The sequence below is a fragment of the Saccostrea cucullata genome, unplaced genomic scaffold (assembly GCF_032062105.1).
Source record: "Saccostrea cucullata isolate Sc308-1 unplaced genomic scaffold, CSIRO_AGI_Scuc_v1 ctg1350, whole genome shotgun sequence".
Classification (NCBI taxonomy): domain Eukaryota; kingdom Metazoa; phylum Mollusca; class Bivalvia; order Ostreida; family Ostreidae; genus Saccostrea; species Saccostrea cuccullata.
In genome coordinates, this window is record NW_026919415.1 from 38,997 (window position 1) to 65,538 (window position 26,542).

General features: G+C 35.4%; 2 protein-coding genes across 3 annotated transcripts; both read left to right on the forward strand.

The window, feature by feature from the left end:
• The first annotated feature begins 2,162 nt into the window (after positions 1–2,162).
• Positions 2,163–10,590, forward strand: LOC134231060 (uncharacterized). The gene is made up of 6 exons (XM_062712961.1): positions 2,163–2,197; positions 2,756–2,836; positions 2,965–3,872; positions 6,140–6,310; positions 10,224–10,518; positions 10,581–10,590. Exons 3-6 carry the CDS (start codon positions 3,047–3,049, stop codon positions 10,588–10,590), a joined length of 1,302 nt encoding a protein of 433 aa, XP_062568945.1. The 5' UTR covers positions 2,163–2,197; positions 2,756–2,836; positions 2,965–3,046.
• On the forward strand, positions 10,555–25,946 carry LOC134231069 (uncharacterized). 2 transcript variants are annotated; one of them, XM_062712969.1, is made up of 7 exons: positions 10,555–10,676; positions 12,110–12,358; positions 15,889–16,419; positions 19,329–19,426; positions 22,781–23,944; positions 24,839–24,914; positions 25,532–25,946. In XM_062712969.1, exons 1-7 carry the CDS (start codon positions 10,637–10,639, stop codon positions 25,741–25,743), a joined length of 2,370 nt encoding a protein of 789 aa, XP_062568953.1. In that variant the 5' UTR covers positions 10,555–10,636; the 3' UTR covers positions 25,744–25,946. The 2 variants fall into 2 exon arrangements, with proteins under 2 accessions (XP_062568953.1, XP_062568960.1); XM_062712976.1 differs by having other exon boundaries at positions 24,839–24,887.
• Positions 25,947–26,542: the final 596 nt, after the last annotated feature.

A 26,542-nucleotide genomic window follows, 5' to 3' on the forward strand; every position in this document is an offset into this window, starting at 1 on the left:
CGATTTTAAGAAATGATTATCTCTAAACCTCACGTCATATAGCTTACTATGACGTCATAACATATAGGCAAGTAGAATATTTGGTTGTAACCTTAACTTACCCGCGCGTCGTTCGTTGAGTGTAATCTTATGACCTTATGAACATTTTTCGCTTCTCTAGAACCACTGAACCAATTTCAGCCTAATTTTGCATATAGCATAATTTATGAGTGAGGGGGAACAAAAATTTTGAATTTCATCCCCCCCCCTGGAACCTGAGGGGTGGGGCCAAAACCACTAAAATTAATTCAATCTAGAAAAATCTTCTCCTTTACTCATAGCCATCAAGCAGTCAAACTTTTTACATGATTGTAATAAAAATTCAGTCCTCTACCTAAATTGTGAAACTCATGGCCCCGGGGTCAGGGGTTCTGGTGTTAGGACAGGGCTCTTTTGATTATATAATGAAAATGCATTAATTCTTTGAAAATCAGTTTTCTCTGTCCCTGGGTGTTAAACAAACTAACTACGTACATATATTTATACATGTATTTATAATGATGAAAGGTGTCTATTATAACATGTATAAAATTTTGAATTTCATGGCCCCAGGATGAGGGATTCTGGTGTTAGGGTTTGGCTATATTTATTACAGTTCTATATAGTGAAAATGCATAACTTCTTTGAAAATCTTTTTTCTCTGCCCCTGGGTATCAAACAAACTAACTACATACATACTAGGGATGGCAATTTGTAACCGGTTAACCAATTATTTGGTCGGAATGATGGGAATAAGTTATAAAATTTTTAATCGGTTAGTCGGAAAAAATAAAATTTAACACAATTTTCTTAAAATTTATTTCAAAAAATGAAATCGCTGCACATAGGGTTGAAAATCTGCGTTTTTCAAACAAGAATATATGTATTTCAATACAATAAACTGGTTAATCGGTAGTAACTTGATGCAGTTAACCGATTAGCAGTTCTGCATTTGATTGCCATCCCTTAAAAATACATGTACTTATGATGAAAAAAATGTGGCTCTTCCAAAATTTGTGAATTTCCTTGTCCCTGGATAAGGGGTTCTGGTTCCAGATTCATGAGACAGACTTAGACTGAAGTCAAATTTTTAATCGCTGTGAAATGTTTATTAATGATTGGAGATACTAACAATATATAATATGCATAGGCGTCGGAATCGTAGGGGGGATAGTCCCCCCTCTTCCTATGTTTTTTTTGCAAAATTAGACATTTTATAGGCATTGAAAATTGGGATTTACCTTTTTTGTTGGGTTACACCCCCCCCCCTTCACTTTCAATTTTCTTCCTATGCCAATGTATATGTGGGGATAAAACTATATCACTCATACAAAATACTACACATGATATACATAAACATGTACAGTACTGTATGTACATGCAGTATATTTGTAAATGTACATATGCAGTATGTAATTTTTACATGTTTTTAAATAAATATTGATAAAACCAAACACTCAATCCTACAAAAGCTCTCATTCGAATTTCAAAATGAAGACAAAATATTTTCTTATTTAAATAAATAAACTGGAGAGATGTATGTATTGTAATAATGGTGAATAATAATATATTCTTTATTTTTTTACCCAGAACACAGTAACAAGATGAATGGAGACTTTACAGTTTCTACCAGATACAAGAAATCACTGTGGTATACATTTCTCTGTTACTTTATATAACTGTACAGTTGTTACCAGATACAAGAAATCAGTGTGGTATACATTTCTCTGTTACTTTATATAACTGTACAGTTGTTACCAGATACAAGGAATCAGTGTGGTATACATTTTTCTGTTACTTTATATAACTGTACAGTTGTTACCAGATACAAGGGATCAGTGTGGTATACATTTCTCTGTTACTTTATATAACTGTACAGTTGTTACCAGATACAAGAAATCAGTGTGGTATACATTTCTCTGTTACTTTATATAACTGTACAGTTGTTACATTGTATCAGACACAAGACATCAGTGTGGTAAACATTTCTCTGTTACTCTATATAATTACTGTACAGTTGTTACCAGATACAAGAAATCAGTGTGGTATACATTTCTCTGTTACTTTATATACATGTAACTGTACAGTTGTTACCAGATACAAGAAATCAGTGTGGTATACATTTCTCTGTAACTTTATATAACTATACAGTTGTTACCAGATACAAGAAATCAGTGTGGTATACATTTCTCTGTTACTTTATATAACTATACAGTTATTACCAGATACAAGACATCAGTGTGGTAAACATTTCTCTGTTACTCTATATTAAATCAGTGTGGTATACATTTCTCTGTTACTATTTATAACCATGTCACTAGACTCACAACACACTGTAGAAAGAAAATATAAATTACCGTATAAGTGGAAATTTTAGCGAGACACAAATTTAGCGATTTGTCCCTAAAAACTGGTAATTTATTTTTAGCGAGATGTTAATTTAGTGCTTTTAAAATGCACATTAATGTATCTATTAGAAATAAAACGCGATTAATTTTAAGCTTTATTCAATTTTAGCAATCTTGGCACCCTCGCTAATAATGCCAAAATTAAATACTCGCTAAAAATTCTACTTATACGGTATAATTTTTGAGTATACTGTGTAACTTATGAAGTTTTTGAATTCTACTGGAAAAGTTGACATGTAATATTTCAAATGAGTTCATATTATACTTTTTTTAAGAAACGAACTTTTAGTTTTCAACGATGTTTCAATTTATTAATATTGATTATTTAGATCAGACTTATGGTGAACTGTTGGACCCTGCAAGAGAGAGAGATTTGTAAAGGATTCAGTACTCAGTGTAAAGGTATTTATGTTTATCTGCATTCAATTCAATATAATTCTTCATGTTATTAAAACTAAGACATTGATATATGCTTACAATTATAAATAGAGATGTGTAACTGATGTAGATAATTCTGTTACAATGTTGTAATTTACAGAGAGATCTCCCTGACTGAGGAAATCCACACGGGATTCTGTTTTAAAACACCAGGATAAAGAAATAGATGTCTGCTGTAAATAATGTATAGAGCAGTGTACCAGAGATCTGTCACAGTGTCAGGTGTTAGTCAGTGTCTTCACATTTCACGTGTGTCTACAGACCGGGTTTGGATCAGTGATGGTAGAGGCAATCTTATACTGACAAACACAAGAGGAGAAGAACTAGACAGTGTGACAGTTATAGGTAGTGGTGTGGGAGGAGGACACACTGTGGATTCTAACGGTGATCTAATTTATATAGACAGTGAATTAAACATCAATAAACTGTCTACAGATAACAAAGAAAAGACTACGATAATAAAGTACAACAAATCATGGAGACCAAAGTGTGTCTACAGTTCCCCCTTCAGTGGAGACCTGCTGGTCGGGATGTATATAGGTATTACAGGCAAGGTAATGAGGTATAACTCCACAGGAGAAAACATCCAGACCATACAGCACAACAACAACAACACAGGTCAAGGACTGTATCATATACCTAACTACATCACAGAGAACCGCAATGGAGATGTTATTGTGTCTGAATCTCTCCGTGGTGTAGTGGTGACAGATCGTGACGGTAAATTCCGGTTCTCCTACAGAGGTCCTCCATCAGGATCACGATTAGCACCAGTAGGAATCTGTACTGACGCGCTGTCATACATCCTGCTGTGTGATTGGAGAACCTGGTCAGTACAGATGTTAGATAGTGATGGTCACTATCTGACAGAGATACTGACACCACAACACGGGATAGGCTTACCATGCGGCCTGATTTATGATGATGACACTCACCTACTGTGGGTAGGGTCATACAACAACAACTTAGTCAACATATACAGAGTGGTAGATACAGACTCTCTGACTGGTAAGTAACATTGTAGTCTGTTTGATTGTATTTTATAATTATAATACTTATACTAATTAAAAACACCATTATGTTAGGGGGATTATTTAAGAATAACTAGTTACTGTATGAGTACATGTACATTTATATATTCAAGTGTTTATTTACTAGATGAGTGCTTAAGTTTAATCACAAATGATTAATCAATATGTTAAACAACAAACATGAGATGGTAAAGATAAAGTTTATGAATACGAACATGATAAAAATATTAAAAAGAAGTGATAGATCTACATCCTGTTTATCATTAATTGTATAGCGTCCATGTGTTGTGTGTAGTTCTTCAATCACTGATTCATGTTCATTGATGTTTGCTTCATAGATTTTTGTACAATATACATCAGATATACTGTCAATGGTGAATAATTACCTACTTTTGAAATCTTGTGCTGTTTTTTGAAATTTTGTACGATAAATACAATGAGTGAAGAATGGTTCATTTTTGACAAGTAGTTAGTGGATTAAATTTTTAAATCTTTTCTAATTATTACAATATCCTTAACATACTTAAGTTTTATAATGTACTAGTATTCAGTTTAAGTAAATTCTACCATGGTTACATTTAAAACAGATGACAATTTGTACATGTTGTACTGATGTTGACAGTTAGATATAGACATCATTGATATTAACACAGCTCAGTCTAGGAATGTTGTGTATTTCTGTAGCAGGTGTTCAGTAAATCTACACTGTGTACTGGGGTGACATTTTGTTTTGGAGAAACTTCTAGATGAATATGGAGATAACCAAACAATATTTCTTCATAAAATCCATAATAAAGTTTAAGATTCACTTCAACTTTATGAACAAAAAGTTCAATTCTAAGACACCAAAGAATAAGCCTGAATACAACTACAGTGACTTGCTTATGAAAGGGAGACAATCCAATCTTGTATTTGAATGTGAAGAAGAAAATTAAGTTACTTCCCATTAAGGCATTTCATTATAAAGGTGTAAAAAAATAATTCTTGAAAAAAAAAATTAGCTTTCTGCCTTGTTTTGAAATAGTTTGTCCATGAAACTAGAAATAAAATTTTATTATTACTGCCTGTATCAAATGTAATTACAAGATATGGTGAAGAAGGAAATAATTGTATATATATTATCATTACTAGATTTATTCTGCTCATTTGTAACCATATGTATCCCAATTACAGGAATTTAAGAGACTGAAAGCCTGTAACTGATAATGCACTTAAAGTGTTTTATTTGTACACTGTTATACAAGCATTGAGGTCTCTGACAGAAATGTAGGGTTGATTTCTTTGGTTTACATATAATGATACTTGGGGGGCTGGAGGTAGGCTGGGGGTATGGGTGTTGGATTGGGGGGGGGGTAATGTAAGGTATGATTGTTCTAGTTCAAGTTATTGTGAACCTAAACGAACTTATTGAACTTAAACGACTGAACACAAAGACTGCATACACACTATTTATGAGGAAATAATTGGATTTATACTTTTATTTTATATTTACGGTACACCCCTGACCCACCCTGAAGATTGTGTGTGTCACTGTGTCACTGTTTTGTGTTTTTTATTGGGAAAGGGGGTGTCCTTGTAAATATCATTGGAGTTGTGTGAGGAAATCTTCCTTGACACAAAGGTTGCATACCAAAATTGTGGAATATTATAACTCTTATAGGTCATGTGAGTTTGGCTAAGATCATCAGTACTTTGTTAAAGTGCATTTTTAATTTAAAGTACATTGGCCATGAATGTTTTATTGAAGCAATTTAACATTGATTGGTCATCTGTGTGATGATTAAAAAGCTTGTCATTTGATCTAAGGTGTTACGCGACCAAAAGTTATGTTGGCAAGTCATAGAAAATCAATTTATAGTCATACTCAAAGAGTGCGTAGTAAATCATGCCTTTAACATGTAAAAGTAAAAATGATTTTGGAAGATGCACCGTTATTTAATATTTTAATATTAATAATTGTAATATTTAATAATAATAGCAATTATAGATGACATTTATATGTCAATATATTCCTCTGTTTATCTTGGCATATATCAAATATAGTTTTTCTAATAAATGTAAATACATGTACATGTAATATCTAGATTGTCTGGACTCCAAAAATTTTCTACTCCAATATACTTCAATATCATAATAATTAATAGATTTGTTATATTTAAAAAACATTAACAAAATGAATTTGTTTTGAGAAGATTTATCAGCATTGAATGATTTTTTACAATATAAAACTTTTATTTCTAACAGGAGTCCCTCTGAAGGACATCAAATGTAGCAAACATCCCAGAATTCCCCTGGACCAGTTCTGTACCCCGTGTGGTGTTCCCTTGTGTGTGGAGTGTACCAGCTCTGAGAATCACAGCAGACATGACCTTAGAAATATAGAGACATTGTTTGACAGCATTCACAGGATAGAAAGTATGAGTTTGAAGCTGTTTTAAAATTTGATACATGTAGCAAATGAAATATATTTTAAAGAATGACTTTCATTCTGCTTTAATTATCAAATAAAATATTTATTTATACTATGACCTTCCATGGCCTGAGCCAAACACCAAATGAGTAATCTGATCAACAATTGTGGGCCATCCATTTAATTATCTGCCTTATTGTCTATAGGTTGTCTGTAACAAACATAAAGGAAGTATATACATGTATGGAGATCACTTTGTTATTTGTCTGTCTAGCTGTTCATTTATGTCTGTACGATTATTTCCAAACCAAAATTTATCATGGTGAAACTCCTGTGATCGGGAGTTCGAATCTCGACTGCGACTGACCTAGTAAGTCAATAACAAGAGGCCCAGGGGCCACAGAGCTCACCTGAGCACATTGGCTTGAATTTACCCCCCCCCCCTCCAGGCGTTCATCATTTGAACAAACTAGAATCTACACTACCTGAGGATGATTCCATATAAATATCACTAATCATAGCTTTGAAGTACTTGAAAAGAAGATTTTAAAAGGTTTCCCTATATATCCCTATGTAAAACTTGGGTCGGCCATTTTGGCCCCATCCTAGCCCCGGGGGTCATGATTTGAACAAACTTGAATCTACACTACCTGAGGATGATTCCACATGAGTTTCATATTTCCTGGCCTTGTGGTTCTGGAAAGAAGATTTTAAAAGATTTTTCCTATATATTCCTATGTAAAACTTGGGTCGGCCATTTTGGCCCAACCCTTGGACCAGGGGTCAAGATTTGAACAAACTTGAATCTACACTACCTGAGGATGATTCCACATGAGTTTCATCTTTCCTGGCCTTGTGGATCTGGAAAAGAAGATTTTTAAAGATTTTTCCTATATATTCCTATATAAAACTTGGGTCGGCCATTTTGGCCCCACCCTAGCCCCGGGGGTCATGATTTGAAGAAACTTGAATCTGCAATACCTGAGGATGATTCCACATGAGTTTCATCTTTCCTGGCCCAGTGGTTCTGGAGAAGGATTTTAAAGATATTTCTTATATTTTCCTATGTAAAACTTGGGTCGGCCATTTTGGCCCCACCCTTGCCCCGGGGGTCATGATTTGAATAAACTTGAATCTACACTACCTGAGGATGATTTCACATGAGTTTCATCTTTCCTGGCCTTGTGGTTCTGGAGAAGAAGATATTTAAAGATTTTTCTTATATATTCCTATGTAAAACTTGGGTCGGCCATTTTGGCCCCATCCTTGGACCAGGGGTCAAGATTTGAACAAACTTGAATCTACACTACCTGAGGATGCTTCCACATGAGTTTCATATTTCCTGGCCTTGTGGTTCTGGAAAAGAAGATTTTTAAAGATTTTTCTTATATATTCCTATGTAAAACTTGGGTCGGCCATTTTGGCCCCACCCTTGGACCAGGGGTCAAGATTTGAACAAACTTGAATCTACACTACCTGAGGATGATTCCACATGAGTTTCATATTTCCTGGCCTTGTGGTTCTGGAAAAGAAGATTTTAAAAGATTTTTCCTATATATTCCTATATAAAACTTGGGTCGGCCATTTTGGCCCCACCTTTACCCCGGAGATCATGATTTGAACAAACTTGAATCTACACTACCTGAGGATGATTCCACGTGAGTTTCAGATTTCCTGGCCTTGTGGTTCTTGAAAAGAAGATTTTTTAAAGATTTTTTCTATATATTCCTATGTAAAACTTGGGTCGGCCATTTTGGCCCCACCTTTACCCCGGGGATCATGATTTGAACAAACTTGAATCTACACTACCTGAGGATGATTTCACATGAGTTTCATCTTTCCTGGCCTTGTGGATCTGGAAAAGAAGATTTTTAAAGATTTTTCCTATATATTCCTATATAAAACTTGGGTCGGCCATTTTAGCCCCACCCTAGCCCCGGGGGTCATGATTTGAAGAAAATTGAATCTGCAATACCTGAGGATGATTCCACATGAGTTTCATCTTTCCTGGCCCAGTGGTTCTGGAGAAGGATTTTAAAGATATTTCTTATATTTTCCTATGTAAATCTTGGGTCAGCCATTTTGGCCCCATCCTTGCCCCAGGGTTCATGATTTGAACAAACTTGAATCTACACTACCTGAAGATGATTCCACATGAGTTTCATCTTTCCTGGCCCAGTGGTTCTGAAGAAGAAGACTTTAAAGATTTTTCCTATATATTCCTTTGTAAAACTTTGGTCGGCCATTTTGGCCCCACCCTTGCCCCGGGGGGTCATGATTTGAACAAACTTGAATCTACACTACCTGAGTATGATTTCACATGAGTTTCATCTTTCCTGGCCTTGTGGTTCTGGAGAAGAAGATATTTAAAGATTTTTTCTATATATTCCTATGTAAAACTTGGGTCGGCCATTTTGGCCCCACCTTTACCCCGGGGATCATGATTTGAACAAACTTGAATCTACACTACCTGAGGATGATTCCACGTGAGTTTCAGATTTCCTGGCCCAGTGGTTCTGGAGAAGAAGATTTTTTAAAGATTTTTTCTATATATTCCTATGTAAAACTTGGGTCGGCCATTTTGGCCCCACCCTTGCCCCGAGGGTCATGATTTGAACAAACTTGAATCTACACTACCTGAGGATAATGCCACATGTGTTTCATCTTTCCTGGCCCAGTGGTTCTGGAGAAGAAGATTTTTAAAGATTTTTCCTATATATTCCTATGTAAAACTTTGGTCGGTCATTTTGGCCCCACCCTTGCCCAGGGGGTCATGATTTGAACAAACTTGAATCTACACTACCTTAGGATAATGCCACATGAGTTTCATCTTTCCTGGCCCAGTGGTTCTGGAGAAGAAGATTTTTAAAGATTTTTCTTATATATTGCTATGTAAAACTTGGGTCGGCCATGTTGGCCCCACCCTTGCCCCGGGGGGTCATGATTTGAACAAACTTGAATCTACACTACCTGAGTATGATTTCACATGAGTTTCATCTTTCCTGGCCTTGTGGTTCTGGAGAAGAAGATATTTAAAGATTTTTCTTATATATTCCTATGTAAAACTTGGGTCGGCCATTTTGGCCCCACCTTTACCCCAGGGATCATGATTTGAACAAACTTGAATCTACACTACCTGAGGATGATTCCACGTGAGTTTCAGATTTCCTGGCCCAGTGGTTCTGGAGAAGAAGATTTTTTAAAGATTTTTTCTATATATTCCTATGTAAAACTTGGGTCGGCCATTTTGGCCCCACCCTTGCCCCGAGGGTCATGATTTGAACAAACTTGAATCTACACTACCTGAGGATGCTTCCACATGAGTTTCATCTTTCCTGGCCCAGCGGTTCTGGAGAAGAAGATTTTTTAAAAATGCCATTAATTTTGAACAAAATCATGATTATCTCCCCTTGGAAAAGGGTGTGGCCCTTCATTTGAACAAATTTGAATCCCTTTCACCCAAGGATACTTTGTGCCAAGTTTGGTTGAAATTGGCCCAGTGGTTCTTGAGAAGAAGATGAAAATGTGAAAAGTTTATGACGACGACGACAACGACTACGACAACAGCGACAGACGACGGACAAATTTAGATCAGAAAAGCTCACTTGAGCCTTCGGCTCAGGTGAGCTAAAAATGGGTAGTAAAAGTCCCTTTGCCATGCGCTCGGCACATGAAGTGAAAGTTACAGGTCCTTCGGGTGAGACCTTAAAAACCGAGGTCCCTTGTCACGCCAGGCGTTATTACTATAAAGAACCCTCACTGCTCAATGGCCCTAAGTGCCGAGTTAAGGTCAAAATTTGAAGAATTTCACCGGTATATGGTGACGTCTATACATGAGTGTAATATTCTCGAATGGGACGTAATACAACATACATTCAATCATTCAATTATCTGTATATATTTCTTGTTTATTTGTAGATGGAAATATACTTTTGATGTGCCTTCTTCTTTCCAATTCTTACAAAATAAACATAGAAGACGAAAACTGGATGACAAAATATAATTCTGTTGCCAAAAGTTTTCGTTTGAAGAAAATCTCAAAGCCATTTGTTCATGAAGACTTAGAAAAATACGAACCAATCCTGAAACTCAATGAATCAGAGATCAGTTATTCCAATGAGTTCTTCAAAAATATCAGTTTCCTGGAATTCTCAAAGAATTCTCTCTTCACTGAAATTTTCTTGACTGGGGCAGAAAAAGAAAACGTAGCTGAGTACTGTAGATCGTGGAATTATCAGAGAAGAGAAGATGAGATTTGCTGTTGGTTACTACCAGACAAAAATGAGGAATTTTTAAAACGTCTTGGAGAAGATATTTTCACACACCCAACAATGGAGGACAAGTCATTCCATGAAGTTGTATTTAAGAAAGGTAAGTCTATTTTCAGCCGGTTACTCGGATAAAATTTAACAAAAGAAGTAAATGAATTACATGTATTTGTCTGTGATTTCATCTATAACTATATATATAAGCATTTACATCTTATTTATACCCCTGCACACAAAGCTGGGGGGGGGGGGGTTATATAGGAATCACCTTGTCCGTCTGTCTAGCTGTCCGTCTGTCCGTGCAAATATGTCCGATCCATATTTTTCTTCCAGAGGAATATTACAATCTACTACTTCACCCAACGTTTTCTTATGACCTAAGGGTGTGTCATGACCTTTACCCAAGGTCATTTGGAGAAGTTCAAGGACGCTGAAAGAAAAATTTCATTATTCGTGTCCGGTCCAAATCTTTCTTATGGATAAACTTGGTAAGTTCCCATTTCACACAAAGATTGCCCATGACCCATGGGTGTGTCATGACCTTGAATCAAGGTCATTTGGGAACTTCAAGGTCACTGGAAGAAAAATTTCATGATTCTTGTCCGGTCCATATCCATGATATACTGTACTTTCTTATGGATAAACTTGGAAGGTTCTCATTTCACACAAAGATTGCTCTTGACCCAAGGGTTTGTCATGACCTTGACCCACGGTCATTTGGGGAAATTTCAAAGTCATTGGAAGAAAAATTTTATGATTCGTGTCCGGTCCATATCTTTCTTATGGATAAACTTGGTAGGTTCTCATTTCACACAAAGATTGCAAATGACCTAAGGGTGTATCATGATCTTGACCCAAGGTCATTTGGGGAAGTTCAAGATCACTGGAAAAAAATGCATGATTCGTGTCTGATCCATATCTTTCTTATGGATAAACTTGGTAGGTTCTCATTTAACACAAAGATTGACCATGACCCAAGGGTTTGTCATGACCTTGACCCTGGTCATTTGGGGAAGTTCAAGGTCACTGGAAGTAAAATTTTATGATTTGTCTCTGGTCCATATCTTTCTTATGGACCCCGTGGGGATCCTGGTTAGAATAGGTCCTCTGAACCCCCTTGTTTGTCGTAAAGGGCGACTAAATGGGGCGGTCCTTCTGATGAGACCGTATAAACCGAGGCCCCGTGTCACAGCAGGTGTGGCACGATAAAGATCCCTCCCTGCTCAAAGACCCTGAGTGCCGAGCATAGGCCTAAATTTGCAGCCCTTCACCGGCAATGGTGACGTCTCCATATCAGCGAAATATTCTGTAGAGGGACGTCAAACAGTATACAATCAATCAATCAATCTTTCTTATGGATAAACTTGGTATGTTCTCATTTCACACAAAGATTGACCATGACCCAAGGGTTTGCCGTAAATTGCACCTATATTGCGTTAGGGGATCTGTATCATTATGGTCTAAGACAAATATATAAAACCGTTATGCTACAGATCTGCAGCTAAGATCTGTTTTACTAGTATTTTGTCATTACAGTTGGAATACCAATGCAGATCATCTTAAGGGGAGATAAATCTGTGAAGAATTTCATTGAAAATTTAAAGAAAGGGAAGACAACCATGTACCATGCCTCTGGAATGATAATAGGGTGTGCTGGTAGTGGGAAAACAACATTGTTAGAGAGACTGAAGGGCATTGACCTGGAAGAAATAAAGAAAAATATCAGTTCAACCAGAGGAGTCGATATCCACACAGATGTCTTTGATGTGAAGGATAGCATCCAAGGTATTCTTTATTCATTGTCTTCATTGATTGTGATGAATACATGTATTACTAAATTGTATGATGGAATTGGATCATGGATCATTTCACTAGAGTAATATTAAGTCACACTGTATGAACTTTTTGAAAAAAAATAACTAAATAGTATGTAAACAAATGGACCGAATTAAGCTCTTCTGAGCCAATTGCCCACAGAAGCGAATGTTATGATCATTGTGTAGTATATGTAAACTTTTAGCTCACCTGAGCCGGAGGCTCAAATGTGCTTATCTGACTAAAATATATCCATTTTCTGTTGTTGTCAATGTTGTTGTTTAAAACTTTTTTAACAATTTTAACTTCTTCTCCAGAACCACTGAGTCAATTTCAACAAAATTTGATTTAGTTTGTTAAATATAGGGCCCCACCTTCTTTCAAAGGGAGACAGATTTTTATTCCCTCTTTTGAAGAAGAGAGGGCATATTGCTTTGCTGCTGTTGGTTGATCTGTTGGTCCACTTAGTTTCTTTATAACATGAATAAAAACATTAAATATAAATATAAGAAATAAAATATCATTTTAGGTCCTCTGAGCCACTCAGGAGACCTATTACTATCTGTTTTCGTCCGTCTTTGTCCGTCTTGTGTCGTGTGTTAACATTTGAACATTTTCAGCGTCTTCTCTGAAACAACTGAACCAATTTCAACCAAATTTAGTATACAGCATCTATGGGTAAAGGGGAACAAAAATTGTGAATTTTTATCGTCGCTTCCCCCCTGGGGGCTTGAGGGGGGGGGGGGGACCAAAACCACTAGAATTAATGAAATCTTTAAAAATCTTCTTTACTCCTGAACATTTTGCAGTCAAAGTTATGGCATAAATGTAATAAGCATTTAGTCCTCTACCAGAATTATGAAATTCATGGCCCAAGGGTCAGGGGTTCTAGTGCTTGGGTGGGGCTATATAGATTATATAGTGCAATTGCATTATTTTTAGCTCACCTGAGTCGAAGGCTCAAGTGAGCTTTTCTGATCATATTTTGTCCGTCGTCCATCCGTTTGTCTGTCCGTCTGTAAACTTTTCACATTTTTGACTTCTTCTCATGAACCACTGGAACAATTTTAATCAATCTTTGTACAAAGCATCCTTGGGTTAAGGGAAATAAAAATTGTTAAAATGAAGCGCCAAATCCCCTCACAAGGGGAGATAATTAAGAGAAGACAAAAATAGGGTAGGGTCATAAAAAAATCTTCTTTTCGAGAACCACGGGGCCAGAAAAGCTGAAACTTACGTGGAAACATCCTGGGGTAGTGCAGATTCTAAATTGTTCAAATCATGACCCCCAGGGGTAGGGCGGGAACACAATGGGGAATCAAAGTTTTACATAGAAATATATAGGAAAAATCTTTTGAAATCTTCTCAAGAACCACTGGGCCAGAAAAGCTTAAACTTATGTGTAAGCATTCTGGTGTAGTGTAGATTTTTATTGTTCAAATCATGACCCCCGGGTTGTAGAGCGGGGCCATAATGGGGAATCAAAATTTTACACAGAAATATAGAGGAAAAATCTTTTGAAATCTTCTACTAAAGAACCACTGGGGCAGAAATGCTGAAACTTATGTGGAAGCATCCCGGGGTAGTGTAGATTCTTAATTGTTCAAATCATGACCCCCGGGGTTAGGGCAGGGCCACAGTGGGGAATCAAAATTTTACAATGGGGAATCAAAGCATCCTTGGTAGTGTAGATTTCAAATTGTCTAAATTATGATCAGTGGGGTAGATTGGGGTCACAATATGTATTACAAGGGGAAATCTGGTAAAGAACGGAATGGTCAAAGCTACTCAGGTGAGCAATGTGGCCCGTGGGCCTCTTGTTTTTTGAAAATCTTCTCTGCTCCTGTGTATAAAATAATCTAACTAAGTACATGGTTACATATATGACAGGCAAGAGAGCCTCTTCCAAATTATTGAATCTATTGGCCACGGGATCTGGGGTTCTGGTGTTAGGGCGGGGCTCTTTTGATTATTATAGTGATAATTCCATTAATTCTTTGAAAATCTGGGTATTAAATAAACTAACTAAGTACATAGTTATGATGGGCAAGAGACTCAATGCCTCTTCCAAAATTGTGAATTTGATGGCCCCATGGTTGGGGGTACTGGTGTGAGGGCAGGGCTCTTTTGATTATATAGTAAAATTTGGTTAAAGCCACTGGGACCTATAAAATTACTTAGCTAAACCTATATATATTTGATTAAGGAATTTGTTAAATTTATATAGCTGGGGATCCAAGATAAATTATCCGTGAATTCCGTGAATTCGCAATATCTGTGTTTGTACTAAACGAAATTTGCTGTAAAAGAGAAAATACATTAATTCTTTGAAAATCTTCTTCTCTGCTTCTTGGTGTTAAATAAACTAAGTAAGTACAAAGTTATGATGAGCAAAATTTCCTCTTACAAATTTGTGAATTTGATGGCTCCAGAGTCAGGGGATCTGTTGTTAGGGTAGGGCTTTATCGATTATTAGTGGAAATACAATAATTCTTCAAAGGTCTTCTCTGCTCCTGGATATTAGATAAACTAAGTAAGTATATAGTTATATTGAGCAAGAATGCCTCAACCAAATTGTCAGTTTTATGGCCTCTGTGTCAGGGGTTTTGTCATTTGGTGTAAATGGGTGGGGGGGGGACTCATTTGGTTAAATAGTTAAAATACATTAATTCTTTGAAAGACTTTTCCTTTGCTCTTGAGTGTTATGCCAATAATATACCGTAAGTATATATATCTATGATGAAGAAAGGTGCATCTAGAAAAATAGGTAATTTTATGCCCCCTGAGTCAGGGGTATCGATGGGGGGGGGGGGGGGTTACATAGTCTGAAAATAAATTAATGCTTTCAAATCTGCTCTTTGGTATTTATCAGCCATTTATGATGAAATAAAATTTATGATAAAATTTCTAAAATTTTGAAATATGAGGCCCCGGTGTCAGTGGTTCCTGTGCGGTGGGGTGCACAACTGGTTATAAAGTGAAAGTACATTTTCTCTCTGTTACTAATCTACCTCTGGATATTAAGTAATTACAGTATGCATGCTATGTGTATAATTATGATAAGCAATGGTGTCTCTTTCAAAATTGTGAATTTCATGGCCTCTGGTTTAAAATACGAACCAAATAAAATTGTTGAAAAGTTGTTACATGATACTCAGGTGACCTACATGTATAAGGCCTTGAAGGCCTCTTGTTTAGAGTTTCATTGGGTTATGACATGAAGTCGGTACGTGATCAAATCTACTATAATGCCCGAAAATTTGATCACATGACCGTCTTCATATCATAAGCCAATGAAACTCAAAAAATGATATCTTATTTCTTGAATAAACATGGATCATACTCATATGATATCTGTGAATATCATTATTTGAGTTCAGTGCTCATAATACATCTACATTATATTTTTAGTTGCATATTTATTTAATGTAGATTAGAGGTCTATTTGCAGGGACAGCAAAGTGAGAAGGCCTTTAAAATGTATTAATTTTTATTTACAGCAAATTCTTCAAGTCAACAACAGCGCTTTAAGCTTAAACTTGATAAAAAAGATATGCAACAGAGTGTTCCTGAATCTCATTCGGAAAATGCAGCTGATGATGCGAAAACGCAGGGGAAAATGAAACCAGTTGATGATGAGGGCCATGCGATTAAAGTATCAAACAGTGGACAGATATCACAAGATGATACCAACATTAAAACTACCTCATTCTCTCCACCACAAGGTGCCATATCAGCTTCAAATTTAGTAGAAGTTACGAAGGAAAATAGAGATATTCTTGGACCAAATAATCCAGGAATTTCAGGAAATTTGCAGATTGATTCAAAAAAAATTTCAGACTACCCAGATAAGAAAATTACAATGACTGACTTTGCAGGACAGTGTTCATATTATGCCTCACACCAGATTTTTCTGAGTCCACGGGCGTTCTTCATTCTTGTGCTGAATATGGAGAAGAAGTTCAATGATAAGGTTGGAGAAGAAGTGTGTTGTCAGGGAGGCTCCATTTATGAAAGGTGGACATACAGAGGTTGGTTACCATTGCCTTATGTTGGGTTTGGTTGCATAGTTTCTATAGCATAAGCAATGCAGTATGTGATTTAAAACTCTACTTATTTCATATACAGATTTAAATCAAGATAGTATGGGACTTTTTCATAATTTTTTTTATAAAACTTCAATATATAGTCGCCTCTTTATTGGGTGAATTTGTATCTAACAGTTAAATATAATTGGATGGGCTAGTGTGAGGAAAATGTATCTATCTCCATGTTTGTTTGTCTGTATGTCTGGAACCATTTTTTTTTCAAAATATTACCATTTGTGAAAACTTTGTTTAAATAAAACTTAAAATACTCTTAAGCTAAATTCAAACATTGGCATCGGAAGCATACTAAAGAAGGTATTTAATTGTGTGTGGGGGGAGGGGGGGGGGTCAACCAACAAAAAAGGTAACCCCCACTTTTCAATGCCTATATGTTGTTTATCTTTGCCATGAAAGTGTATGTTTGGGAAGGGGGGGGGGGGGCTAAGCCCCCGGCCTAGCCTCTCCTTGGTTCCGATGTGAAAGACAATAATTTTGCAATTTTGTTGATTGAAGTCTTCCTTTTCTGAATGTTTGACTTAAAGTAAACTTTGATATATGTAGAGAAATCATTTAAACATTGTCCTACATAATTTAATGAAAGTCAAGAATATATTTCATGTATCCAATATCTGGAGCAGAATGTTTTTTTTAATTGAAACATTAATTTTATTTACAAACTAGATTATTTTAGATTTTAGATTATTAGCTCTTCTGAGCCAAAGGCTCAAAGAGATAATGCTATGGCCATTTGTGCAGTGTGCGTCGTGCGGTGTGCGGTGTGCGTTAACTTTTTAGAATATGGGCCATAACTCAAGAACCCCTTGGCCAATCAGTGTCAAATTTGTCACAGGGTATCCTTGGCCCAAGGGCTACCATTTATACTAAAATAAGGGTTGGGACCCCGAATCAAGGGGAGATAATCAGGAAAACAAAACAAAAAGCACTGGTTGCTAAAAAATCTTCTTCTCCATAACCACCGGGCAGATTATCACCAAACTTACATACAAGGATCAGGATATGTTGAAGATTCAAAATTGTTCAAGGCATGACCCTGGGGCAAAGGGCGTGGTCTCAAGGTCACTTTAAAGTTGACCTAAATTTACAATTAATAAAAATGTTCATATTTTGCTTACTATAAGGACTAGGATCATCAAATCCTGTAAGTTGATGCATCTTAGGACTTCACATCATGTTAACTCAAAAGTAGGTCACGGTGACCTACTTTTTAAATTTTGCGGGCATTTGTTTTCAATTTGATTTAAAGGCACATTTTGGATACTTTAAGGCCTATGATCATCAAACTTAGTCAGTTGATGCATCTTGGGTCCTTGAACAACGTCAACTTAAAAGTAGGTCACCATGACCTACTTTTTGAACTTTATGACTTATCCTTTTCAAAACATTTAATCCCATTATTTCAGGCACTGAAAGGGTTAGAATCATCAAATCTTGTAAGTTGCTGCATCATGGGACCTTAAAACATATTTAAGAAAAAGTAGGTCACTGTGACCTACTTTTAGAATTTTGCAGGCATTTGTTTTCAAATTGTTTAAAAGGCATATTTTGATTACCTTTAAACCTATGATCATCAAACTTGGTCAGGAGATGCATCTTGGGAATCTGAAAAATGTCGACCAAAATGTAGTTCACGGTGACCTACTTTCGACATTTTATGGCTATATTTAAGAATCTTAGGTATTTATTGGCTTAGAATCATCAAACTTTGTGAGTTGATGCATCTTCGGTTTTCGGATAGTGACGACCAAAAATTAATTCACAGTGGCCTACTTTCAACATTTTATTGCTATATTTAAATATCTCCGGCACTTATTGGCTTAGAATCATCAAACTTTGTCAGTTGATGCATCTTGGGTTTTCAGAGAATGTCGACCAAAAAGTAGGTCACAGTTATTCTCCAGTACTTATTGGCTTAGAATCATCAAACTTTGTCAGTTGATGCATCTTGGGATTTCGGAGAATGTCGACCAAAAAGTATGTCACAGTGACCTACTTTTTGACATTTTATGGCTATATTTATGTATCTCTAGTACTTATCGATTTAGAATCATCATACTTTGTCAGTTGATGCATCATGGATTTTCAGAGGATGTCGACCTAAAAGTAGGTCATGGTGACCTACATTTGAATATCTCAGGTATTTATTGGCTTAGAATTATCAAACTTGGTCAGCAGATGCATCTTGAGACTCTAAAAAATGTCAACCAAAATGTAGGTCACAATGACCTACTTTCGACATTTTATGGCTATATTTAAGTATCTCTGGTACTTATTAGTTAAGAATCATCAAACTTTGTCAGTTGATGCATCTTGGGTTTTCTGAGAATGTTGACCAAAGAGTAAGTCACAGTGACCTACTTTTGAATATCTCAGGTATTTATTGGCTTAGAATTATCAAACTTTGTCACTTGATGCATTTTGTGATTTCCAAGAATGTAGACCAAAAAGGAGTTCTAATTGACTAAGAATCATCAAACTTTGTCAGGTGATGCAACTTGGGTCTTTTATAGGATACTTAGGGTTAGAGGCTTCAAATATAAGTGATAGGTTGTACAATTTATCAGAAGAGCGATTCAAGGCCCTTGGGCCTCTTGTTTTATGGTATGATTAGATTTTAGTACATTTAGATTGGCTGTAGAGGTTGGAGTCCCCGAGTCATTTTGTCATAATAATCTGTTGTTTTTATGAGTGAAAATTTCTCATTTGAAATGTAAAGCAACATACAATCAATAAATCTCTCTATGATCTTATAAGACTAATACATGTACCGGTATTATGTGTACACATACTAGTGATAAGCAAATTGTTTGATTTTGTCTTCATTTCATTCACAGATTATCTTGAATTCTGGATGAAATCCATTCACCAATACAGCAATGATAAGGCCCCTGTTCTGCTCATTGGTACACATAGTGAGAACAAAACAGAAGAGGTATTTTTTTTCTTCATTTACAAATATTTTGTTGTGCTACTAGCCTACTGGTCAGAGATCAAATGACTTCCTGTGATAGTAACTTCAAGGTGTTTGTCAACTCTCTGTACAAATGTATATGAAACCTTTTGAAAGTTTGGCTTGATATGTTTTTGTGTTTTTTGTTTGTTTTTGTTGTTTTTTTTTTTTGGTATCTTAAGCAGGTTGGGACCAATCACCCAAATGGGATATAATTGTCCATTTGGCATATAATATCCCAAATGGGCTATAAATTTACAGTGCAAAAGATGAAAATTTTTAATTTGGCTATAAATATAATAAATTTGCATCAGAACACTTAAAACAGAATAACAAGTTCATTGCTAAGAAGATTGATCCCGTGGACGTTCAATAACTTCTTGGGGATCAATCTTACAAACTGTAGGGTTGCAGAAAAAGTTTTCAACCAAGTGTTCTGAGTGTTTTAAGAGTTCTAATGCGGATTAGATTTTTTTCTTTTTTTGCTCTGTAAATTTATATCCCATTTGGACGATTGGTCCCAACCTGTTAAGTACTATAGTAGATCAACTTGGAACATTATACACTGTATAATAAAAAGTAAAAATAATTAAAGTCATATAAGTTCGTATTTTTCACATTTAAAAAATTATCCCCTCGCGCAACTATTTGCGGAGGGGATATAGCATCGCGAATGTGTGTATGTATGTGTGTGTGTTAGTGTGTTTGTTACCTTGTGGGCAAGATTGACAGAGGTCCTTTGCATCAACCTTTCTCAGCGTTTACATACTTCTGTGGCAGTATAAAAGGAAGAAGCCTATTAATTTTCAAGTCCATTGATGAAATATTTCTTCAGATATCGCTTTTTTACTGCATCGAAACCCTGACATTCTATGTACGCGTTGACAATAATCATTTGTGGGCAAGATTGGCAGAAAACCTTTGCATTAACCACTCTCAGCGTTTACATACTTGTGTGGCATTATAAAAGGAAGAAGCCTATTAATTTTCAAGTTCACTGATGAAATATTTCTTCAGATATCGCATTTTCACTGTCTCGAAACGCTGGCATTTTATGTACGAGTTAACAATAATCATTTCCGCTAGGGAACCAGTTTAAAAACCGTGTCGAATCTGTGGGAACCAGATTTTAAGGATTTGATGAACGTCACGGTTTCATTACCAAATTCCAACAGGTGTCTGGGAATTTGGGATGCACGTTAAATTGAAAGTGTGTGTGTGTGTGTGTGGGGGGGGGGGGGGGTGGGGGGCTTAACCAACAAAAAGGTAAACCCCAAATTTCAATGCATAGAAATTGTCTATATTTGCAAAAAAGTGGGAGGAAAAGCCCCAACCCCCCCCCCCCCCCGGTTCGAACGCCAAGCCCTATGCCACAAGTTCAAATAAACTCTTGATGTACATTGTTGTTTTTCATTTAATATGGAAAAAAATGCAAATTGTCTGGAACTGTCAAATAAACTAATTAGGTTGGTAAATGATTAAAATTATTGAAACATGTACATGTAGCATATACATGATAAAAAGTTTCTACTAGATATAAGGGAAACTGTCCATAGGTATGCATATTATGCCCATTGGCGGATCCAGAGGAGGGGGGGGGGTTCCGGGGGTTGGAACCCCTTTATTTTTTGCCAAGTGGAGAAAGAGAGAAAAAAATATTTTTACGTCTAACTTATATATTGAATAGATAGATACCCACACATTTAGTTTTCTCCATTTACCTTCATTATTACTTTTTTATGAGTAGAAAATTTAATGGTAGAAAATATTCTACTTATTTTTAGATGTCGTTTATGAAATATAGCATGCGAGGTTTAATTTGATATGATATTCCAGCAATCTTTGACTGTGTTGGCTATATAATATACATGTATATGTACCCTTTTTAATCATACTTTTGAAGGAACTTACATAAAACCCTTTGTTTTAAACCCTATCCGCATCTTACCCCCCCAAATTTTTTTTTCAAATTCTTAAAGAAAATTATTTTTACTCTAACTCAGAAATGCTGCAGATCGATTCAATTTTATCAGGCTTCATTAGTTTTTGAAATGATTTTTTTCTGACTTGGGGTACCTTTTCAAAGAAAAAAAGATGTAAACAAAGATATTATAATATACTACAACATCTTTCAATACGTGTGTGTGAATCTTTGCTTGAGAGTTTGTAAAAGGGGGGATAGAGGTACACAACCCTGGAACCCCCCTTTCAAAAATTGCTGGATCCGCCCCTGATGCCCCCCACCCTCTCCCAACTTAAATGCTATGTAATTTGATTTTTGTTAAAAATAGACACCCCCACCCCTATAATTTTGTTAAAAAAATAAATAGCTGAAAAACAATTTAATACCTTATATTAAACTTTACTGCCTAAAATAAGGTATCAACCTTATGCACCCCCTCCCCCAACCAAGACGCTTTGCACTTTGCATTTTGTAAAAAAAAAAAGGTTCAACAACAACACTCCACTAATTATTTTGTCAGAAGTAAGGGATTTTATCCTAATGTTGCGGGTTTGAATCCCACTGTGGGACGTGAGACTGGTCCTTCGAATGAGACCGTGTAAACCAAGGGCCAATGTCCCAATAGATGCTGGTACAAAAAGATCCCTCACTGCTCAATGGCTGTCAGGGCCTATTATAGGAAAAAATGTGCAGCTCTTCACAGGCAAGCCTTTATATGAGCAAAATATTTCATGAGAGGGACATTAAAGAAGATACGTTGTACTATCAATCTTTGACATGTTTAACGTCCCTCTAGAGAATTTATCTCTCTTGAGATATTGCCATTACCAGTGATGTTCCTGGCGCGAGGGGATGCTCCGCTTAGCTTGCCCTTGTTATTGATTAATTGAATACCTGGTCATAGTTTATTGTAATGTACAGAATACTACAGTACTGCAGAAACGTTTGACAATGACACCACCCCCTTTCTTGTAAACATCTGAAAACGACATATAACGTATAGAATTTACTGAGCAAATATAAATTTTAAAGTTATAACTTTTAAATACAAATAAAACAAAATGAGGAACCTACCTTCTGATGTTGCAGAGATGAACGTCTCCCTGTATGCATGTGGCACACCACACAATGTGTCTGAAGTCATCGAGGTTTTTGTAGCGAAATACATGATCGAATCTTTGTATGACTGATACCTAATGTTTCCCCAGATTCTTATCTACAGGAAAACTTAATTAACAACAGATAAAACACTTGAGAATTCTGAAAAAGACATGAGAGAGTTTTCACTGTATTGTTATCATTTATTGTTGTGATTTCTGAATACTAGTATACATGCTAAAAAGAATGATTTATTAGTAAACTTGAATTTCCAGGAGATTATGACTTTTTTCCATGAAATATGGGCTACTCTTGAAATGAAGGACAAGGCTTTGCACAAACATCTCCATGAGGATAGACAGTTTGCAGTGGGATTCCATGACAATGAAAGCATTGAAAACATTAAGCTCTCTATCGTTAAAGTTGTGCAAAATCTAAATCATTGGGGAGAAAAACTTCCACTCTCATGGGTCATGTTTGAAAAATTCTTCCAGGAAAAGAAATCCCAGAGGATAATGAAAAAAGAAATGCTGCTGGCTTTCAATGATGCATTGCCAACAGGTATAAAACTCGAAACGGATGATGACATTAATATTATGCTGCAGTTTTTCCATGACATCAGAGAAATTTTATACTTCAACCAAGAACTTCTTGATGTTCTAATCATTCTTGATGTGCAGTGGTTTGCAAATTTATTTAAAAATGTAATAACAGATAGAAATCATGCAGAAAAGGATTTATGTAGGTTTGCATCAGACTGGAAAAAATTTGATCAAACTGGAGAATTAAATGACACTTTGCTTACAGCTATCTGGGAATTGAAGGGAGTAGCTTTCAGTGAACACAAAACAGATGTCATGCTATACATGGAAAAGCTAGGATTATTAGCAAAATTGGATGACAAAAAATGGCATGTTCCTTGTATGAACAAAATGCCATTTCCTGCAAATCTGTTTACTTCATACCCTGCCTCATCTATTCTCTGCTACGTGTTTGATGTTCTTCCTGTTAGCATTTTCCATCGTCTTGTAGCTACATGCTTTCAAATTCCCTGGGAAATTGTTACAGAGAGAGAGAGACTATGCATATACCAAACAGTAGCTGTTTTCTTGTTTAAGGATCATAACATATTGCTTGGAATGACTCCCAGGGAAATTCAGTTACAGGTTTTTGTCATTGAAGGGAAAGTTGAGATAACAAATTGCCAGGAAATTAAGGCAGAAATTGACCGTATGCTTAATGTTCTTTCCAGAACTTTCCAGACTGACTTTCGATTTACACTTGGGTTTAAATGCAAAACTACAGGATTCTGTGATAGCCAAGAAAGTTCTGTGATCAACGAATCAGAATTTACAAAGGCATCTTTTCAGTGTCCTTTCTGTCCAATAGGGAAAAAGCACATAATCAATTCAAAGAATATCAAGAAATATTGGATACAGGTACATGTATTTTATTGTTATAGTTGTTCTAAATCATAAAAAAGAAAAGAAATTTTACTGGAAAATCTAGTTACTGTAAAAGTTTATCATATTGGATCATAGCTTGACTTTTGTACATATTTGTCTCTAGTTGACTACATGGGTACTGTTTGTATTTCAAAGACTTCAGTCAATTCAATTAAAAATCATAAACTTTTTAGAAAGTGCAGCATTCAAATCGATTGTAGAATAAATGTTTCAAATAATGGTCCAGAAGGTTAGTACTGCAATTTTAATTTTGACAAAAGAGGATAATTTTTTTTTACCAAAATAAAAAAGATCTTCATTTATAGTAAATTCAAGTTGGTAAGATAATTTACTGAAATAAAGAAATTGGGTGATATTAGAATAATAATTCACATTGGTTTATAAAGAATATTCTTTAAAAGATGTTTTTATCAAGAAAGCGATCACAGTTTTTTAGAGAAATATATATCATAATTATGTAATTTAGATTTAAACTTGTTCCAATCATATTCCTATATTGAGTGGGGAGGGCAGCAAAACAATGTAGGTTTTGTTCATTTTGGATTAAATACTAGTAAGCGTTTTAGATACTTTTTTTAAAAAAGTTGGGTCACTTCTTTAGCATTTATATATTTTTTAAATACAAGAATTGAAAATCTTAAGCAGCAATACAGCAGTTGGACATTTTAATTGAAAACTTATTGTTTTCACATACACAATCATTTGTATTGCAAGAAATACATATATAATGTGAGAGTTAAACAAGTGTTTGTTTCATATCGTTCACTGTTTTTCATTCAGGAAATTTTGTTTGTAGCATTTTCTAATCTTAAATGATCATTCATAATGAGCACATGTAGTTTTAGTGTCAATATTTACATATTAAAGGTACACGACGATGAAGCTGAGCCTTCTGAAGATAAAGGTATATCTCAAGGTAAACCGTCAGGGAGTTCTGGACCAAGTGAGTCCCATCCTAAAGGTATCTCAGCTAAATCTGAGATCAAATTCTTTTCACGTTTTCCTCGATTTAACATAGAACAGATTATACAATATTAGTGACAAGTTTTAATGTTCATATTAATATTTGCAATCAACGAATATGTATTAGTTATGCACGAATGTGTGTGTAAATTCTCATTAAAAATGACTTACCATTTAATTTGTAAAAAAGGAAACTTATTAATAAGTTTAAACTTTTCACTGCTTTGAAGTGACCTATAAATAAATCCATTAAAATTAAATCACTTGTCAGATCCCACACCCTTCTTTTATTTCTTGTGTAGGCTGTATAAAAATTGAAATGCATGTATAAAAGAAAATCAACCCCAAACAATTACATACAAAAGTAAGCTATAAGAACAATCTTTTACTGATTATTGATCAGAAGTCTTTATATGAGGGACAGGTTATGCTTTTTCTCGTCCTGAAAAATTAAGTTAATTCCCTTTTATTGTAGACTTTTTTGTTCAACATGTTGGAGAAAGATTGAAACGATTTCTTTTTTATTTGCTATATTGGTATCTATGTTTACTATATTGTCATAAATTAACATACTTGGATTATATTTCTATAATATAGATAATTTTGCCAAGATATTAAAGTTATTGCAAGTTGGAACTGATGCAGTAAGAATCTGCTTCGATAAATTCTTCCCAAAAGAGGATTTAGAAAAGACTCTGAAAGAAAATGAAACAGACATAAGAAGAGGACAGTTCCGATTCCAACAACCTCAGCTAGAGATTCTCTTCCCAAAGCAAGGCACTTATTGGTTTTCTTTCTTTAATGATTAACATAATGCTTCTTAAAATATTTTATGGCATAAAGAAATATAAAAGTCTGTAAAAAGAATTGTTGTTATGATATAAAAAAAAAATCTGTACTATGCACTGCATAATGTATTTCCTTTAACAACCAAAAAATTATCATTTTTGTTCTCAAACCAAGAAAAAATTACCCTCAAAAAGTAGTAATTTTACAGTATATAACTAATGACCTAAAAGAGGAACAATATAATCCCTTACTCCATAACAAAGTATCCCTTTTTAAATAGTATTGGATAAAAGATCAAACAAAAAAGTTAACAGAAAATAAACGTAATTGTGAAAAATCTACCAATAAAATGTATTAAGCATTTCTTGGTATCAAAACAAAAATGAGAAAGTATAAGTTTGAATGAATTTAAGGTTACCAAAGATTGTAGGGACTATAATTGGTAAATATATATTATTATAACAGTAACTTGATCCGAAGGGTCGTACTCGTCGAGTTGACAGGCGCGGATCATCAGATCTAACGAGACGCGAAGCGTCGAGTTTGATCTGATGATCCGCGCCTGTCAACGAGACGTGATACGGCTCTTCGGATCAAGTTACTGTTATAATGATAAATTTATTATATACCCCCTTATAACTAGCTAAATATAGCAGAATATTTCCATTTCTAATTTTTTTCTCTTTGATAACTGTTTGAAAGTTGGGGGAATTTATTTCTTGATAATTCTGCCGGAATGTAAATAAGGCAGGTCGATAGGTCAGCAGCTAAGGAGGCCTGATACGCATGCAAATCCCGTGCGCATCTGTCTCTGTGTCT

Excerpts from the sequence above, each read along its gene's own strand:
- LOC134231060 (XM_062712961.1), top strand. The coding sequence starts at position 3,047 with ATGTATAGAGCAGTGTACCAGAGATCTGTCACAGTGTCAGGTGTTAGT. Across the intron at positions 3,873-6,139 it reads AGATACAGACTCTCTGACTG|GAGTCCCTCTGAAGGACATC; the intron begins GTAAGTAACATT and ends TATTTCTAACAG. Across the intron at positions 6,311-10,223 it reads CAGCATTCACAGGATAGAAA|ATGGAAATATACTTTTGATG; the intron begins GTATGAGTTTGA and ends GTTTATTTGTAG.
- LOC134231069 (XM_062712969.1), top strand. The coding sequence starts at position 10,637 with ATGGAGGACAAGTCATTCCATGAAGTTGTATTTAAGAAAG. Across the intron at positions 16,420-19,328 it reads TGAAAGGTGGACATACAGAG|ATTATCTTGAATTCTGGATG; the intron begins GTTGGTTACCAT and ends TTTCATTCACAG. Across the intron at positions 19,427-22,780 it reads GTGAGAACAAAACAGAAGAG|GAGATTATGACTTTTTTCCA; the intron begins GTATTTTTTTTC and ends TTGAATTTCCAG.